This window comes from Pseudophryne corroboree, chromosome 7, assembly GCF_028390025.1.
Source record: "Pseudophryne corroboree isolate aPseCor3 chromosome 7, aPseCor3.hap2, whole genome shotgun sequence".
Lineage (NCBI taxonomy): Eukaryota > Metazoa > Chordata > Amphibia > Anura > Myobatrachidae > Pseudophryne > Pseudophryne corroboree.
In genome coordinates this window covers 336,049,105-336,067,997 of record NC_086450.1, presented here as the reverse complement: position 1 = coordinate 336,067,997, position 18,893 = coordinate 336,049,105, and the positions used below count along the sequence as shown (strand labels likewise).

At 44.1% G+C, this 18,893-nt stretch overlaps 1 protein-coding gene across 2 annotated transcripts in view; it reads right to left on the bottom strand.

The window, feature by feature from the left end:
• ABCC1 (ATP binding cassette subfamily C member 1 (ABCC1 blood group)) overlaps positions 1-18,893 on the bottom strand; it is a 440,279-nt gene that overhangs the window by 233,866 nt on the left and 187,520 nt on the right. For both annotated transcript variants that reach the window (XM_063934377.1, XM_063934378.1), the window contains exons 6-7: positions 12,992-13,053; positions 11,017-11,148 (exon numbers count right to left, since the gene is read on the bottom strand). In XM_063934377.1, the coding sequence (XP_063790447.1) occupies positions 11,017-11,148; positions 12,992-13,053 (194 nt within the window). The remainder of the gene's footprint in view (positions 1-11,016; positions 11,149-12,991; positions 13,054-18,893) is intronic.

Below are 18,893 nucleotides of genomic sequence, written 5' to 3'. Positions count from 1 at the left end.
GGGAGGAGCCAGCCCACACTATTAAACGCTTAAAGTGCCAATGGCTCCTGGTGCACCCGTCTATACCCCATGGTACTAATATGGACCCCAGCATCCTCTAGGACGTAAGAGAAATATTAAAATAAAAACACAACACCTAATGTTTAAATAGTTTTTAAGCTATTTTTCATGGTCGCCGCCAACCCAGGGCTTCCGGCATCTTCTATCTTCGGAAGCTCTTGACTGCTCCCTCCCCGCCGCCGAACTGACCCCTGCTGGCTTATATAAGCCAGTCGAGAGAACGGGGCAATGACGCGGCAAACCGCGATTGGCTTGCAGCGTCCTAATAAAAGAAAAGAAACGTCTCCCAGCGCTAAAATAATCAGATTTAGAGTCGATGGTAATTAGTAATATCTATTAATAGACTTATGAATCACTCAAAAAGCACTAAAAAGGCAATATAATTTATAAAATGAATTTTTATTGACCTAACACAGAATAAAATAGGACCCTAATCACTAGGTCTTCTCTATTCTTAAAATTTAAAGTGATCCTAATACCGGTATACAAGAACAATCACATACAACAAAAAACATAAAAAACATAAAAACATAAAACAGTGATGCGCTAAATAGCGATTTATTCACTGTACAAATTCCTCAGGTATGTGTAGGTATATAAGGCTGATTTTTATACCACAGTCAATGTTCATATAGAGAGTGCATCCAATAGATGGAACATCAGTGATACGCTAAATAGCGATTTAATCACTAAGTAGATGTTTGTATTCCTTTAGGTAAAATGATGTCTCAGTCACTACTCATATATGGAGTCGATCCAACAGAGATTCTGGTAAATACCAGCCAACCTGTATAAAGTCCTTTCTGGATAAGGACTAAAATATGAAGGTAGGGGTCTTCACTTCTGAGTATGTTCAGGATATTTAGCTGCACTTACTTCAAAGTATCAGGAAGTCAGTAGAACGGGTGTCTGCCGGCAGACGAGATGGCTCCACAATCTACTAGTTTCGCCTGACTAGCAGGCTTCCTCAGGAAACTAGTAGGCGAAACTAGTAGATTGTGGAGCCATCTCGTCTGCCGGCAGACACCCGTTCTACTGACTTCCTGATACTTTGAAGTAAGTGCAGCTAAATATCCTGAACATACTCAGAAGTGAAGACCCCTACCTTCATATTTTAGTCCTTATCCAGAAAGGACTTTATACAGGTTGGCTGGTATTTACCAGAATCTCTGTTGGATCGACTCCATATATGAGTAGTGACTGAGACATCAATTTACCTAAAGGAATACAAACATCTACTTAGTGATTAAATCGCTATTTAGCGTATCACTGATGTTCCATCTATTGGATGCACTCTCTATATGAACATTGACTGTGGTATAAAAATCAGCCTTATATACCTACACATACCTGAGGAATTTGTACAGTGAATAAATCGCTATTTAGCGCATCACTGTTTTATGTTTTTATGTTTTTTGTTGTATGTGATTGTTCTTGTATACCGGTATTAGGATCACTTTAAATTTTAAGAATAGAGAAGACCTAGTGATTAGGGTCCTATTTTATTCTGTGTTAGGTCAATAAAAATTCATTTTATAAATTATATTGCCTTTTTAGTGCTTTTTGAGTGATTCATAAGTCTATTAATAGATATTACTAATTACCATCGACTCTAAATCTGATTATTTTAGCGCTGGGAGACGTTTCTTTTCTTTTATTAGCATCTTTGTGGGGATAGTGGAAATCCTCATTGTTTGCTCCCTAGCAGCTTGAATTGATCAGGATAGCACGACAGCGCAGTCCTCTACTCTCTGTTTTTACGGCTTGCAGCGTCCACCTTGAATTTCAAAAATTATGCTGAGGCGCCATTTTTGAAATGGAAAGCCAGCTCTCCGCTGCTGAACTCTGCAGAATGGCTGGCAGAGACTAGATCTTCTTGGATCCAGGTCTGCCGCCAGCCACCCTTTCTCCGCCTGGTCTCGCCGCAACATATGCCTGCCGCGCCCCGCCATCCGCTGGTACAATCACATCCGCGGGACTGACAGGGGCTTGCTTTCAGGTGGGCTGAATGCACACCAGTCATTGAAGCACATGTACAGGCGCCGCTTCCCTGTACTTTTTCAATGGGTTTTTACAGTCCATGGCTTGGCCCTGCCCACCACCCGCTTTCAGAACTCTAGTATCAGCAGCGAGTGGCACCTCTCCCGCTGCTTCCCACCCCAATATGCAGGGATTTTCTAGGGGGAGGAATGATTAGAATAGTAAAACATGTTATCTATGACACAGAATCCATGTTACAAATATCTTCCTTGTATTATTTTATCATTATGACAGTGGAGGCACTGCCTCCCCTGACTGCACGTCCCTGCTACATGTAAAGTGAGATATTTCAGCAGGATAAAATACCAGTGCAGGAAACCCAACAGTATGAAGGATTGGTGCAAAGATGTATCAATCCTGTCTCTGCCAATGGGATTTGTACAAATACCCTCACATTACATTACAGAGATCCGCATCCTGCTCTGCACGATCCTACTGGCAGAGACCCCCAACCTGCTGAAAATGCTATCGCTGGCACTACGGGAACAGTATGTGCAGCAAGTGCTGTTAATACATTGCATAGCTCCCCACATTTGTATTCCAAAACCCCTTATAGGGAGGGTATTCAATTAAGTGCCGTTTTTTTCAACTGGTTGAAAAAAAACTGCACTAATTCGACACGGTATTAAATTGCCGGCGTTTTTGCGAAAATATCGCCAAAAATGGGAAAAAATGCCTGCGAGTTTGCCAAAACACGTGTATTGACGGCGTATTTGCCGATATCCATGGTTTTTCGCCAATGCCGGATCTTTCGACCAGTCTAAAAAACAGAAAAGACATGACAAATTCTTCCAGTTGGAGTGATAGGGTCAACTTTGCATAAGACATCTATTAGAGGTTTCCATAGTACATCAGGGTTCCTTGGATAGAAGAATGATGGTGAAGAGGGTCATGAGGGCGACAGGACCATGTGAGGAGAGGAGCGGGGACTGAGCGTGGACGGGTGCCGGGGAGTGGAGCAGGGACGGGTGCCAGGGAACGGGTGAGTAGTGGATCGTGGACGGGGTTTGAGCGGCGTCTGCCTCCCCAGGTTGTCGGGAGTGGCCAAATCAGACAGTCTGATTTGGCCGCTCATCGAATACTAACCTGTCTGGTCCTTTCCGTCGGAAAAGGACATGACAGGTATTGAATATACCCCTATATTGAGTCTGAAACATTTTTAAATAATCGTTTCAGTCAGTCAGTAACTATTCAGGGAACACAACAGTATCATGCTGTTACACCCGTTGATTCAAGTACATCAAAAATATCTGTGAAAACCTTTTCTAGGGCTACAGCATCATCTACAGTATTTGTTACAAAATTTCTAGACAAACTCCTGTTTACACAAATACATGGCTATACATCCGTTGTGTATAACAAGAAATGGTGGCTTGCTTATGTGATGGATAAGAATGAAGATGAAGGTGAATTAAAAGTGATCTTCCTTTATCCAGCTGGACCTTCACCATCATTCTTCTATCTAAGGAAGACTGATGTACTATGGATACCTTTAATAGATGTCTTATGCAAAATTGATCCTAACTAACTACTGAGACATTGTCAAATTATCTTCAGCTAACATTGTTGACTAATACAATAACAAGTATTTCTATTCAACTTGATTAAATAATTAAACTAATGAAGCCATCAAATCTATTATTACCTATTACTACTTGTAACACACCTGGCTTTTTTGCATAAAATACCTTGCTTTAAAACTATTTTTAACCATGAACCCATTATCCTCTCACTTTTAAATTTTGACAAACATTTAACATTAGTATAAACTATTTCCTGAAATTTTGTCGACACTTTCACATAATCAGGATCAAAAATTTCAGTATGAATTTGGAAAAAAGTTTTTCCTCACAAAGCCTACTGTGTTGTACATCATATGAAAGGACATAAAACACAGTAAAATGACACCACTTCCACCTCTCTAGCTTAATTAGAAGAGCTACTATGGGCGATTTTAAAATATGCTGGTTGTGTGTTTTTGACAGCTTTTTTAAAACTTTACATAGCTATATTTTGGAAACCGCATGAGATATTTTAATAATCTTTTGTATTTTTCTTAGACTACATATATACTCTCCATATACCAAATTTTATCAAAATCTGAGCTGGTGAGGTAAAATCAGTGTGTTGATTTGCCACAGAATGACCCAGGCAGGGAATTGTCCCAATACTCCCCTGATGTATGGGCCCTATTAAATACAACAGAGCCAATGTAGAGTTGAAAGAAAGTCTGTATCGCAGATGTATTTTGCATGTTTTTTGTTGTGCTCAAACCAAGCGTACGTAATGACTGATACAGTCATACATATCACGGTCACATCTCAACTCATAGCTGAAGGGGTGTAACTCCATAGTAACTGATCGATCACACATTAATTTAGTTCAGAAAGGAGTTGTAGATAGAATGTCAGCCTATACAGAGTGTCAAGCACAATGTATAAGGTCTGTACAGAGACATCTGGAGTATACATTTTGCTATCAAAAAGCTAGGGACTCATTCCTCTCTTACCTACTCCTGGCACTTCCTGCACACCTCTTTCTCAAAACCCCCACCCACTTTCTCCCCAGTTTTCTTTCCCCCTCACCAACTGTCCCCTCACTCTCTCCTGTGCATCTTTGACACTACTGGTGGTAGTGGTGTTGTGTGTGTGTGTGATGAGGGGGTGTCATGGTTCAGACAAATTGCCAATGTAATGACATAATTTTCATCAGCAGTCAGTTTTATTATATACATTTGTTTCAGAGCGCTAGACTTTCTACTGTGACTACTATGCTGTACGGTAAATAACATTTATAAAAAGAATTGCACAATATCATGTGTACAGTACTGTGTCCCATTGTAGCCCAGTATTAGGAATGGCGATAGCTGTGATAAGCATCGATGGCGTCAATGGCAAGCATCACGACGTTATAAACCCACTGATGGTCAGCCCTGCAGTGGTGAAAGGCGGCCAAGTAATGAAAGGGGCAGGGCTTAAGGCCACAGCTTAAGTGAGGGCTAATTTGTTCCCTGCACCAAGGGGAATTAAAAAATAAGAATTTACTTACCGATAATTCTATTTCTCGGAGTCCGTAGTGGATGCTGGGGTTCCTGAAAGGACCATGGGGAATAGCGGCTCCGCAGGAGACAGGGCACAAAAAGTAAAGCTTTAGGATCAGGTGGTGTGCACTGGCTCCTCCCCCCATGACCCTCCTCCAAGCCTCAGTCAGGATACTGTGCCCGGACGAGCGTACACAATAAGGAAGGATTTTGAATCCCGGGTAAGACTCATACCAGCCACACCAATCACACTGTACAACCTGTGATCTGAACCCAGTTAACAGTATAACAGCGGAGCCTCTGAAAAGATGGCTCACAACAATAATAACCCGATTTTTGTAACTATGTACAAGTATTGCAGATAATCCGCACTTGGGATGGGCGCCCAGCATCCACTACGGACTCCGAGAAATAGAATTATCGGTAAGTAAATTCTTATTTTCTCTATCGTCCTAGTGGATGCTGGGGTTCCTGAAAGGACCATGGGGATTATACCAAAGCTCCCAAACGGGCGGGAGAGTGCGGATGACTCTGCAGAACCGAATGAGAGAACTCCAGGTCCTCCTTAGCCAGGGTATCAAATTTGTAGGATTTTACAAACGTGTTTGCCCCTGACTAAGTAGCCGCTCGGCAAAGTTGTAAAGCCGAGACCCCTCGGGCAGCCGCCCAAGATGAGCCCACCTTCCTTGTGGAATGGGCATTTACATATTTTGGCTGTGGCAGGCCTGCCACAGAATGTGCAAGCTGAATTGTATTACACATCCAACTAGCAATAGTCTGCTTAGAAGCAAGAGCACCCAGTTTGTTGGGTGCATACAGGATAACAGCAAGTCAGTTTTCCGGACTCCAGCCGTCCTGGAACCTATATTTTCAGGGCCCTGACAACATCTAGCAACTTGGAGTCCTCCAAGTCCTTAGTAGGCGCAAGGCACCACAATAAGCTGGTTCAGGTGAAACACTGACACCACCTTAGGGAGAGAACTGGGGACGAGTCCGCAGCTCTGCCCTGTCCGAATGGACAAACAGATATGGGCTTTTTTGAGAAAAAAACCACCAATTTGACACTCGCCTGGCCCAGGCCAGGGCCAAGAGCATGGTCACTTTTCATGTGAGATGCTTCAAATCCACAGATTTGACTGGTTGTAAACCAATGTGATTTGAGGAATCCCAGAACTACGTTGAGATCCCACAGTGCCACTGGAGGCACAAAAGGGGGTTGTATATGCAATACTCCCTTGACAAACTTCTGGACTTCAGGAACTGAAGCCAATTCTTTCTGGAAGAAAATCGACAGGGCCGAAATTTGAACCTTAATGGACCCCAATTTGAGGCCCATAGACACTCCTGTTTGCAGGAAATGCAGGAATCGACCGAGTTGAAATTTCTTCGTGGGGCCTTCCTGGCCTCACACCACGCAACATATTTTCGCCCCATGTGGTGATAATGTTGTGCGGTCACCTCCTTCCTGGCTTTGACCAGGGTAGGAATGACCTCTTCCGGAATGCCTTTTTCCCTTAGGATCCGGCGTTCCACCGCCATGCCGTCAAACGCAGCTGCGGTAAATCTTGGAACAGACATGGTACTTGCTGAAGCAAGTCCCTTCTTAGCGGCAGAGGCCATAAGTCCTCTGTGAGCATCTCTTGAAGTTCCGGGTACCAAGTCCTTCTTGGCCAATCCGGAGCCATGAGTATAGTTCTTACTCCTCTACGTCTTATAATTCTCAGTACCTTAGGTATGAGAAGCAGAGGAGGGAACACATACACCGACTGGTACACCCACGGTGTTACCAGAACGTCCACAGCTATTGCCTGAGGGTCTCTTGACCTGGCGCAATACCTGTCCCGTTTTTTGTTCAGACGGGACGCCATCATGTCCACCTTTGGTATTTCCCAACGGTTCACAATCATGTGGAAAACTTCCCGATGAAGTTTCCACTCTCCCGGGTGGAGGTCGTGCCTGCTGAGGAAGTCTGCTTCCCAGTTTCCATTCCCGGAATGAAACACTGCTGACAGTGCTATCACATGATTTTCCGCCCAGCGAAAAGTCCTTGCAGTTTTTGCCATTGCCCTCCTGCTTCTTGTGCCGCCCTGTCTGTTTACGTGGGCGACTGCCGTGATGTTTTTCCCACTGGATCAATACCGGCTGACCTTGAAGCAGAGGTCTTGCTAAGCTTAGAGCATTATAAAATTACCCTTAGCTCCAGTATATTTATGTGGAGAAAAATATCCAGACTTGATCACACTCCCTGGAAATTTTTTCCTTGTGTGACTGCTCCCCAGCCTCTCGGGCTGGCCTCCGTGGTCACCAGCATCCAATCCTGAATGCCGAATCTGCGGCCCTCTAGAAGATGAGCACTCTGTAACCACCACAGGAGAGACACCCTTGTCCTTGGATATAGGGTTATCCGCTGATGCATCTGAAGATGCGATCCGGACCATTTGTCCAGCAGATCCCACTGAAAAGTTCTTGCGTGAAATCTGCCGAATGGAATTGCTTCGTAGGAAGCCTCTTTTCCTGGTTTTAGGAGGTTCCTGACTAGCTCGGATAACTCCCTGGCTTTCTCTTCCGGGAGAAACACCTTTTTCTGGACTGTGTCCAGAATCATCCCTAGGCACAGCAGACGTGTCGTCGGGAACAGCTGCGATTTTGGAATATTTAGAATCCACCCGTGCTGTTGTAGCAGTATCCGAGATAGTGCTACTCCGACCTCCAACTGTTCCCTGGACTTTGCCCTTATCAGGAGATCGTCCAAATAAGGGATAATTAAGACGCCTTTTCTTTGAAGAAGAATCATCATTTCGGCCATTACCTTGGTAAAGACCCGGGGTGCCGTGGACAATCCAAACGGCAGCGTCTGAAACTGATAGTGACAGTTCTGCACCACGAACCTGAAGTACCCTTAGTGAGAAGGGCAAATTTGGAACATGGAGGTAAGCATCCCTGATGTCCCGGGACACTATATAGTCCCCTTCTTCCTGGTTCGTTATCACTGCTCTGAGTGACTCCATCTTGATTTGAACCTTTGTAAGTGTTCAAATTTTTTTAGATTTAGAATAGGTCTCACCTAGCCTTCTGGCTTCAGTACCACAATATAGTGTGGAATAATACCCCTTTCCTTGTTGTAGGAGGGGTAATTTGATTATCACCTGCTGGGAATACAGCTTGTGAATTGTTTCCCATACTGCCTCCTTGTCGGAGGGAGACCTTGGTAAAGCAGACTTCAGGAGCCTGCGAGGGGGAAACGTCTCGACATTCCAATCTGTACCCCTGGGATTCTACTTGTAGGATCCAGGGGTCCTGTACGGTCCCAGCGTCATGCTGAGAGCTTGGCAGAAGCGGTGGAAGGCTTCTGTTCCTGGGAATGGGCTGCCTGCTGCAGTCTTCTTCCCTTTCCTCTATCCCTGGGCAGATATGACTCTTATAGGGACGAAAGGACTGAGGCTGAAAAGACGGTGTCTTTTTCTGCAGAGATGTGACTTAGGGTAAAAACGGTGGATTTTCCAGCAGTTGCCGTGGCCACCAGGTCCGATGGACCGACCCCAAATAACTCCTCTTCCTTTATACGGCAATACACCTTTGTGCCGTTTGGAATCTGCATCACCTGACCACTGTCGTGTCCATAAACATCTTGTGGCAGATATGGACATCGCACTTACTCTTGATGCCAGAGTGCAAATATCCCTCTGTGCATCTCGTATATATAGAAATGCATCCTTTAAATGCTCTATAGTCAATAAAATACTGTCCCTGTCAAGGGTATCAATATTTTTAGTCAGGGAATCCGACCAAGCCACCCCAGCTCTGCACATCCAGGCTGAGGCGATCGCTGGTCGCAGTATAACACCAGTATGTGTGTATATACTTTTTATGATATTTTCCAGCCTCCTGTCAGCTGGCTCCTTGAGGACGGCCCTATCTATAGACGGTACCGCCACTTGTTTTGATAAGCGTGTGAGCGCCTTATCCACCCTAAGGGGTGTTTCCCAACGCGCCCTAACTTCTGGCGGGAAAGGGTATACCGCCAATAATTTTCTATCGGGGGGAACCCACGCATCATCACACACTTCCTTTAATTTATCTGATTCAGGAAAAACTACAGGTAGTTTTTTCACATCCCACATAATACCCTCTTTTGTGGTACTTGTAGTATCAGAAATATGTAACACCTCCTTCATTGCCCTTAACATGTAACGTGTGGCCCTAAAGGGAAATACGTTTGTTTCTTCACCGTCGACACTGAAATCAGTGTCCGTGTCTGTGTCTGTCGACCGACTGAGGTAAAAGGACGTTTTAACGCCCCTGACGGTGTTTGAGACGCCTGGACAGGTACTAATTTGTTTGCCAGCCGTCTCATGTCGCCAACCGACCTTGCAGCGTGTTGACATTATCACGTAATTCCATAAATAAGCCATCCATTCCGGTGTCGACTCCCTAGAGAGTGACATCACCATTACAGGCAATTTGCTCCGCCTCCTCACCAACATCGTCCTCATACATGTCGACACACACGTACCGACATATAGCACACACACACAGGGAATGCTCTGATAGAGGACAGGACCCCACTAGCCCCTTGGGGAGACAGAGGGAGAGTTTGCCAGCACACACCAAAGCGCTATATTTTACAGGGATAGCCTTATAATAAGTGCTCCCTTATAGCTGCTTTTATAAAAATCACAATTTCGCCAAATTTTGCCCCCCCTCTCTTGATTTAACCCTGTTTCTGTAGTGCAGTGCAGGGGAGAGCCTGGGAGCCTTCCTGACCAGCGGAACTGTGTGAGGAAATGGCGCTGTGTGCTGAGGAGATAGGCCCCGCCCCTTTTTCGGCGGGCTCGTCTCCCGCTCTTTAACGGATTCTGGCAGGGGTTAAATATCTCCATATAGCCCCCGGAGGCTATATGTGAGGTATTTTATGCCAAAAAATAGGTTTACATTGCTTCCCAGGGCGCCCCCCCCCAGCGCCCTGCACCCTCAGTGACTGCCGTGTGAAGTGTGCTGAGAGCAATGGCGCACAGCTGCAGTGCTGTGCGCTACCTTAAGAAGACTGAGGAGTCTTCTGCCGCCGATTCTGGACCTTCTTCTCTTTTCAGCATCTGCAAGGGGGCCGGCGGCGAGGCTCCGGTGACCATCCAGGCTGTACCTGTGATCGTCCCTCTGGAGCTAATGTCCAGTAGCCAAAGAAGCCAATCCATCCTGCACGCAGGTGAGTTCACTTCTTCTCCCCTAAGTCCCTCGATGCAGTGATCCTGTTGCCAGCAGGACTCACTGTAAAATAAAAAACCTAAGCTAAACTTTTCTAAGCAGCTCTTTAGGAGAGCCACCTAGATTGCACCCTTCTCGGCCGGGCACAAAAACCTAACTGAGGCTTGGAGGAGGGTCATGGGGGGAGGAGCCAGTGCACACCACCTGATCCTAAAGCTTTACTTTTTGTGCCCTGTCTCCTGCGGAGCCGCTATTCCCCATGGTCCTTTCAGGAACCCCAGCATCCACTAGGACGATAGAGAAATGTTGTTGCTGCCTCAGCCATCGATGGTGGAGAACCATCCCTGCCATCAACCATCAGTGACAAACAACCATCAATAGTTATAGCATGTGAAGCCACAGCGGGACCATGCTATCTAAACGACATCTACCTACATGACAGTTATGACAGAGTTATTTTATTAAATTGCAAATCTATAGTCATGAAACCCCTTAATACTTAACAAGATGATCTCAGGATGCCTGCTGAGGTCCTTGGGTAGCTCAGGCTTCCTACTCCTACACAGAACTAACCTCCGTCATCATGAGGACTTCCAATGGCCAAAAGTCAAAGTATAATCATTTTGCATACTTGCTTTTTTGGAATATTAACCCTCTAGCAAATTCACACTTACTTTTTAGCCTTTGCGTATTCTTTCTCCCAATTTAATGATAACATGGGCACTACTTCTGAAGAGGTGTCTTCTTTGTTCAGTGACCATAGATCCTTCGTTTCCAGAGGCCGCTTGTATCCCTGAATCATTAACCTGCAGGGTACATAACAAAATTCAGTGACATAAAAAAAGAATGTGTTTCTTTTTTTTCTTTATAGCCCTTCACTGTCAGGCTGCTGCATGCATAGAGCACATGGCCTAGATCAGTGGCTCCCAAACTTTCTTGAATCTCAGCTCCCTAGAGCATTAATCATTTTTTGGGGGTCATGGCACCCGTAGGCCAAAAGTTTCTTATTGAGGAATTCAGTAAAACTTATGACATTAAGTAACTTGTGCTTATCTGTCATTTTTATGTCATACTTCGGTTCAGTTATGTGATAGTAGACAGGGTTGCACTTGTCAAAGTCGAAAAATATTGCAGTACACACATCACGTACAAACTACGCACAGATGGCCTCCGTGCGCGTACTTGCTCTACTGTGCGTGCACATATTCGCAATTTGCGTATGGTCGCTCCCGCGGTCCTGCGCATTAGCGTGTGGTATGGGTATTTATGGTAGAGTTTGTGAACGCATGGAAGGCTATCAAAACACATTACATATTTAATCCAAATAGTGCACAATGTACACAGTCTCCCTGCACCACATCAGAAAGTAACAGCAGTTTAAATGGTATCAGAACAAAGGGATTCACCTTTACAGGATAGGAGGGGACAGAACAAGGTTATAAGGTGGTGTTTGGTATCCAGCTGAAGGGTATTTTAAGGGTAACATTCCGGTGTTGGTTTGAGAAAGATCGCATGTTCCTGCGGATAGTTATGTGCAGGAGCAGAATATAGATATAAACTGTATTTACTGTACATTATGTATGCGGCGGGAATCCAGAGGAGACCACCCACAAGAGCAGTTGGGAAAGACATCGCCTACCTATTCAAACCGACCTATGACCTCTCCTGTACTGTAAATGTGCATCCCTGTGTCCAATGGACAAAGAGATTACAGTATCCGTTGTGTTAAGTTTTGGATGAATTGTATAAAGAGAGCCTGCAGCAGGCCTGGTCAGACACAAGACTCACAACGTTATCTATCAGATGACGGAGGACCAGACTGGGTAGCGTGGCGAATCCATTCACGTATGTAACATTGACTGTAGCCATTTACTCTGTTATATATATATTGTATTGTATTGATTGTATTGTAACCCCCTTTCAGCAATAATACGCTGTGGTGTCGGAACCAAGTGGTTTAGCCACAGACTGGTGTCGTGTCTTTCCTTCCCTGCTAAGCTTTAAAGTGTAATAGCATCACACTGCATTGCTGCATAAGGTTTAAAGTGTATTAGTAACGCATCACATTGCTGTATAAGGTTTAAACACATTGGGTGTGTACGCGCTGTGTGCAATTTGTACCGTCAGCACGGCGTTTGTACGCTAAGTCCGTACACAGCACGGGACTTTGTATGCTAATAGCGTACAAAGTACGTAGAGTGTGTATTAAGTACAGCGGCCGCAGCGGCTCCATGGTAAAGTGTATTTAAGGTGTGTTTAATACATAGCTTTCATTCCTGCATATAAAACGGCATTGTCACACTTTTGTTTGTTCATATACTGTTTTTGGCAGCCACCAGCACCGATTTTATTTGGTACTGGACCATCAACCCGAGGCATTCCTGTAAGTTACCAGCGGTACCCTAGGGAGCCACGGCACCAAGTTTGGGAACCACTAGTTAACATGCCAGAGAGAAGAAATTAAATTTTTTAAGGTTTTAGAATTATAGGACTAAAGAATGTCTTCCAGGGACTGTAACCACCACCAATAAAATATAAATTGAATAGCTTTCTGTGTAACAAATACACAAAATGACTAAAACAAGTGTTTATATACAGAACATACAGATTTACAATAAGTATTTTTAATATTCTTGAGGGGAGTCTCACCTACTAATCCACCAGAACGTTATTTTAGAGAGAAAAGAAGCACTTGATTCTGGACAAGGATTCTAGGAAAAAACATAAAAATAAAATAATAAAGTTACAAATAGCAACAAAACTTCCATGTACTATTTTTTTCCCTCTTTCTCACGGTGAGGCTGTTATAAACATGTACAGTAATTTTGTTTAACACCTAAACAAGTAAGGTAAATTTTGATGGATAAATTATTCTGACTTAAAATGCTGATTTGGGTTTAGTATGAAATACCTACAATCAAAATCCCGACGGTCAAAATACCATTATTTAAAATGTTGACAGGTCAAAAAGTCAACATGGGTTTTTCTGTTTTTGTTGTGTATGTCGACATAGGTCGACATGGACACCGTATAAGTGTACCACTGTGCTCGCCACACTGTTATATTCACCCTCCAGGTCAACTGGGATGGTAAAGTATGAACAAGTCAGTTTCAATGAAAAAAAAAAAAATCATGAAAAAAAAACTCATGTCATTATTTTAAATGTCGGTATTTTAAATGTTGCTATTTTGACCGTAAGTCAATGTCTGTCAGTATTTTGACAGTCAGGATTTTGACAGTCAGGATTTTGATTGTAGGTAAATTGACCACATCCCGCTGATTTGATGGCTTTCCTGATAACTGTGTAAGGGACTGTAGACGTCTCTAACTGCTGATTGTGGATTTTAGAATATTGTAGCGTTAGCAGCAATAGGTTCAACAATTTTTCTCCCTAATATTAAATTATCTGTGGAAAGGTGTATAAAAGACAGACCATCTTGAGAGCAGATTTTGCTCATATTTCTAATCCTTTTAATGTGGAATTGACGGCCTATATCCCCACCCACACACATTCCTTTCCCACAAGTCATTTTCTTTAGCTAGAAAACAGAGTATCTTGATTTAGCAAGTGTTTTGCAGATCTGTGTACAACTTTGGGGTTTTGAGTGTGTGTGTTGTGCCGGAGGGCAACAGTAAGAAAATCATCTCCTAGTAAGTGAATATCACCGCTAATGGCTGCAAAGTACAATGAGCTCATTGTCAGGCCAGCTAAGAGCTGATATGCCATCTATTCTTGCACACCTTATTTAGAAGTTTGTTTCCCAGATGCTCAGTAAAACGTACGGTTAAGATCTGTGCATATATGTATTTACATCACTAAAGTGGTAATTGTTAGAATGCTTATATTCTCAGGTAGAAACCTACATCATGCTAATGGGCAGCCAAAAGATTTTCAGAAACCTAGATGAAAAATTAAAAGGGTTCCCTACTGCCACAGAAACACTTTCTGCCCTCTAAAAGGTTTTTGTATTGATTGATAAATGCTTTTTATTTTCCATTTATTCTGTGCCAGAATCCTATTTCCTACCCCTGCCCTGATGCCTACCAGACATTCTAACGTCTTTCACATCACAAAATATAGTCTATATAAAATGTACTTAGAAGGCGCAATAGGAAAGAGTCCTTATTTTGAAAGCAGAACTACTCTGTGGACACCCACACACCAGGCAACGTTACCATAAATGTGCCTATTCCACCTGTCACTGGAAACGATAAGTTGCTGTGCCTGGTGCCCTCCTCTTCTTCAGCCCATAGGCTATGTGCAATATAGGGGTATATGCAATTCACGGCGAATCGCGGCAAATTATCGCCGTTTTTTAATTCGACACAATTCGACAGGTGAATTCCGGCAGGTGGCTGCCGGAATTCACCATATTCAATGAACAACGGATTCGACAGTCCCGCGGGCGAAAAACGGCCGATTTGCCGGATTTTGCCGCGAATTAAAAAACCGTGAAAAAACGGGAAAAACCCGGAAAAAAATGGCGTGGGGTCCCCCCTCCAAAGCATAACCAGCCTCGGGCTCTTCGAGCTGGTCCTGGTTCTAAAAATCCGGGGAAAAATTGACAGGGGATCCCCCGTATTTTTAAAACCAGCACCGGGCTCTGCACCCGATGCTGGTGCAAAAAATACGGGGGACAAAAAGAGTAGGGGTCCCCTGTATTTTATACACCAGCATCGGGTTCCACTAGCTGGACAGATAATGCCACAGCCGGGGGTCACTTTTATACAGCGCCCTGCGGCCGTGGCATTAAATATCCAACCAGTCACCCCTGGCCGGGGTACCCTGGGGGATTGGGGACCCCTTCAATCAAGGGGTCCCCCCCCCCAGCCACCCAAGGGCCAGGGGTGAAGCCCGAGGCTGTCCCCCCCCATCCAATGGGCTGCGGATGGGAGGCTGATAGCCTTGTGAAAAATGTCAGAATATTGTTTTTTCCAGTAGTACTACAAGTCCCAGCAAGCCTCCCCCGCAAGCTGGTACTTGGAGAACCACAAGTACCAGCATGCGGGAGAAAAACGGGCCCGCTGGTACCTGTAGTACTACTGGAACAAAAATACCCAAATAAAAACAGGAGACCGACACCGTGACAAGTACAACTTTATTACACACTGCCGACACACACATACTTACCTATGTTGACACGCCGACTGCCACAGTCTCCGACGATCCGAGGTACCTGTGAAAAAAATTAGACTCACCTCAATCCAGTGTCCGGGAGATAATCCACGTACTTGTTAAAAAAAAACCACGAACACCCGTACCAGCGGACTGAAAGGGGTCCCATGTTTACATATCAGACCCCTTTCCCCGAATGCCGGGACACCACGTGACTCCTGTCACTGAGGTCCCTTCAGCCAATCAGGAAGCGCTACTTCCGTGGCGCTCACCTGATTGGCTGTGCGCGTGTGACCTCAGACAGCGCATCGCAAAGCCTCTCCCATTACTTTCAATGGTGGGAACTTTGCCGTCAGCGGTGGGGTTACCCGCGGTCAGCCGCTGACCGGCGGGTGACCCCATCGCTAGCCGCAAAGTTCCCACCATTGAATATAATGGAGAGGCTTTGCGATGCGCTGTCAGCACAGACGCGCACAGAGCCAATCAGCAGAGTGCAAGGACGCTGCGCTCGCTGATTGGCTTACGAGACCTTTCAGTGACAGCTGTCACGAGGGGGTCTCTCTGCATTCGTGGAAAGGTGTCCCATGTGTCAACATGGGACCCCTTTCAGTCCGTGTGGTACGGGTGTCCGGTTTGTTTTTTTGACAAGTTCGTGGATTTACCTCTGGACCATGGATGAGGTGAGTGTATTTATCTTTTCTTTTCAGGTACCCATGGATTCTACTTGGAGAAGAGGACCGATGTCGGCGTGTGAACATAGGTAAGTATGTGTGTGTCGACGTATGAAATAAAGTTTTACTTTCACGGTGTCGGTCTCCTGTTTTTATTTGGGTTTTTTTTTTTTCAGTAGAACTACAGGTACCAGCGGGCCCGTTTTTCTCCCGCATGCTGGTACTTGTGGTTCTCCAAGTCCCAGCTTGCGGGGGAGGCTTGCTGGGACTTGTAGTACTACTGGAAAAAACAATATTCTGACATTTTTCACAAGGCTATCAGCCTCCCATCCGCAGCCCATTGGATGGGGGGGACAGCCTCGGGCTTCACCCCTGGCCCTTGGGTGGCTGGGGGGGGGGACCCCTTGATTAAAGGGGTCCCCACTCCCCCAGGGTACCCCGGCCAGGGGTGACTAGTTGGATATTTAATGCCACGGCCGCAGGGCGCTGTATAAAAGTGACCCCCGGCTGTGGCATTATCTGTCCAGCTAGTGGAGCCCGATGCTGGTGTATAAAATACGGGGGACCCCTACTCTTTGTCCCCCGTATTTTTTGCACCAGCATCAGGCGCAGAGCCCGGTGCTGGTTTTAAAAATACGGGGGAACCCCTGTCAATTTTTTCCCCGGATTTTTAGAACCAGGACCAGCTCGAAGAGCCCGAGGCTGGTTATGCTTTGGAGGGGGGACCCGACGCCATTTTTTTCAGGGATTTTACCATTCCATCCAAAAAAAAATTATTATTTTTAAAAATATATAAATAATACTTGTGCCTCCAAAAAAGACAAACCAAGTACCTAATCCCTTCTAATATAAATAGATATGATATTACCAAGAAAAAAAAAAAAAACACAAAAAAAACATGTTTTAAATTTTTTTTTATTAGTTTCACCCTTCAAAGTGTGTCGGATTGAAAATGACGAATTTACTGTCTAAAAGCACTGTTGTCGAATTTCCAAACTTCCATTGAATAGGCTTTGGTCGAATTGCAGCATGTGTATCATTGCAAAAAAGTCGAATTTGTCAAAAGTCGAATTTCAAAAAGTCGAATTTTGAAAGTCCGTTTTTTTGTCGAAAAGTACTGAATTGCATTGTCGAATTTTTTTTTTTGGCGAAAAATTCCCGAAATTCGACAATTTTGGGAATTCGACCGCAATTGCATATACCCCATAAGCTCTAATGGCGGCACTCGGGTTCAAAATAAATGAAGACTCGGACTGCAGCTTGTAGGCAATGTTTCAGAGCTTCCCAGCACTTTTATCAAGCCAAATAAATGCAATACACAGATGCAAACTATATATATTGAGAGGCTGAATGGATCTTGCGTCTTGACTCATTGACCCCTAAGGGGTTAAATGAGAATATAGGGATGCAAGCCTTTATTTAAGAAATGTTTCCCTTTTTTTGATATGAGATAAATGGTGGTTTTTATAAAATATATACAGCTCTCACTTAAGAAATATTCATGTGTCTTTTGCTGTGTGGAGATCAGTTGTAGATATTTTTGTACAGTTTTAGGAGGTGAAATCGAGAGACGTCTTATTGAGGTTGCTAATTACCTTTGAATTAAATATATAAACAACATGTAAGTTACAATGTGAGCTCGGACATGTGATGGATTGTTCTATAGTACATTTTAACTTGCTTTGTTTTTTTAATTGAGCACATTGTATGTTAACACACTGTCTTTTATCATTGCATTTGTATTTGTTGTTGGTATCACGGTTATTTCCTGTCTGGACAGGTGTCTGAACAGGTAACTGGGGGTGTCTCTCATTGTGTTAATGAGGGGTGGAGGGTATATATAGTTTGTATCTGTGTATTGCATTTATTTGGCTTGATAAAAGTGCTGGGAAGCACTGAAACGTTGCCTACAAGCTGCAGTCCGAGTCTTCATTTATATTGAACCCGAGAGCCGCCATTGGAGCTTTTTATATATTATATATATCTGCCCAGCTCCACCCATCAGAAAGTTCTCTTACAACACTGTAGTTGCGCCAAGCAAGCCGCCGGGCCCATTAGGCCCTATGAGATTATGCATCTTAGTCACAATGTGACCAAGGTGAACCAGGAAACTGCTGACAAATTTGTTATGTGACACTTGTATATCTGTGTACGACCAAATCTGTATACAAAGTTCTACGATGAAGAGACAGCAGGATCTACATACACAGATTCAGTCGCACACAGATATGTAAGCGTCTCATATCAAATTAATCAGCAGTCTCGTGGTGCATCCTAGACACATCACTGTGCGACTGACATGCATTTTCGGGTAAAGTCTCGCAAGGGTCCTGGCGGCCCACTCACATCTCATGGCATATTGAAGCTAGTTATAGGAGGAAACATCTGTACACTAACGCAGTTCCACTTCTTTTCGTTTACATTTCTGCATTAGAAACCTGCTTTCAATACACCATTCATCAAACATGACTATACACCAGGGAAATAGTGTCCAGAGTACACAAATGTGTACACAGCAGGTCTGAATGGTTCACTCTCGTGTTAAATTAGTTTACTCACTTTGTTTAATCAACAAGAACCACCACTCAAAGTCTTTATTTTAAGAGAACTACATGCTCAATATGATGAAATAAGTCATATTGTTCAGTATCTCTTGTTAAAGTGGGGTTACAGCCAAAACAAACTTGTGCGTCTTAAAGCTATGTAAACATGAATAATAAACACAACCAGATACCTTCAACCTTCATAAGAGCTTTGTCACTGT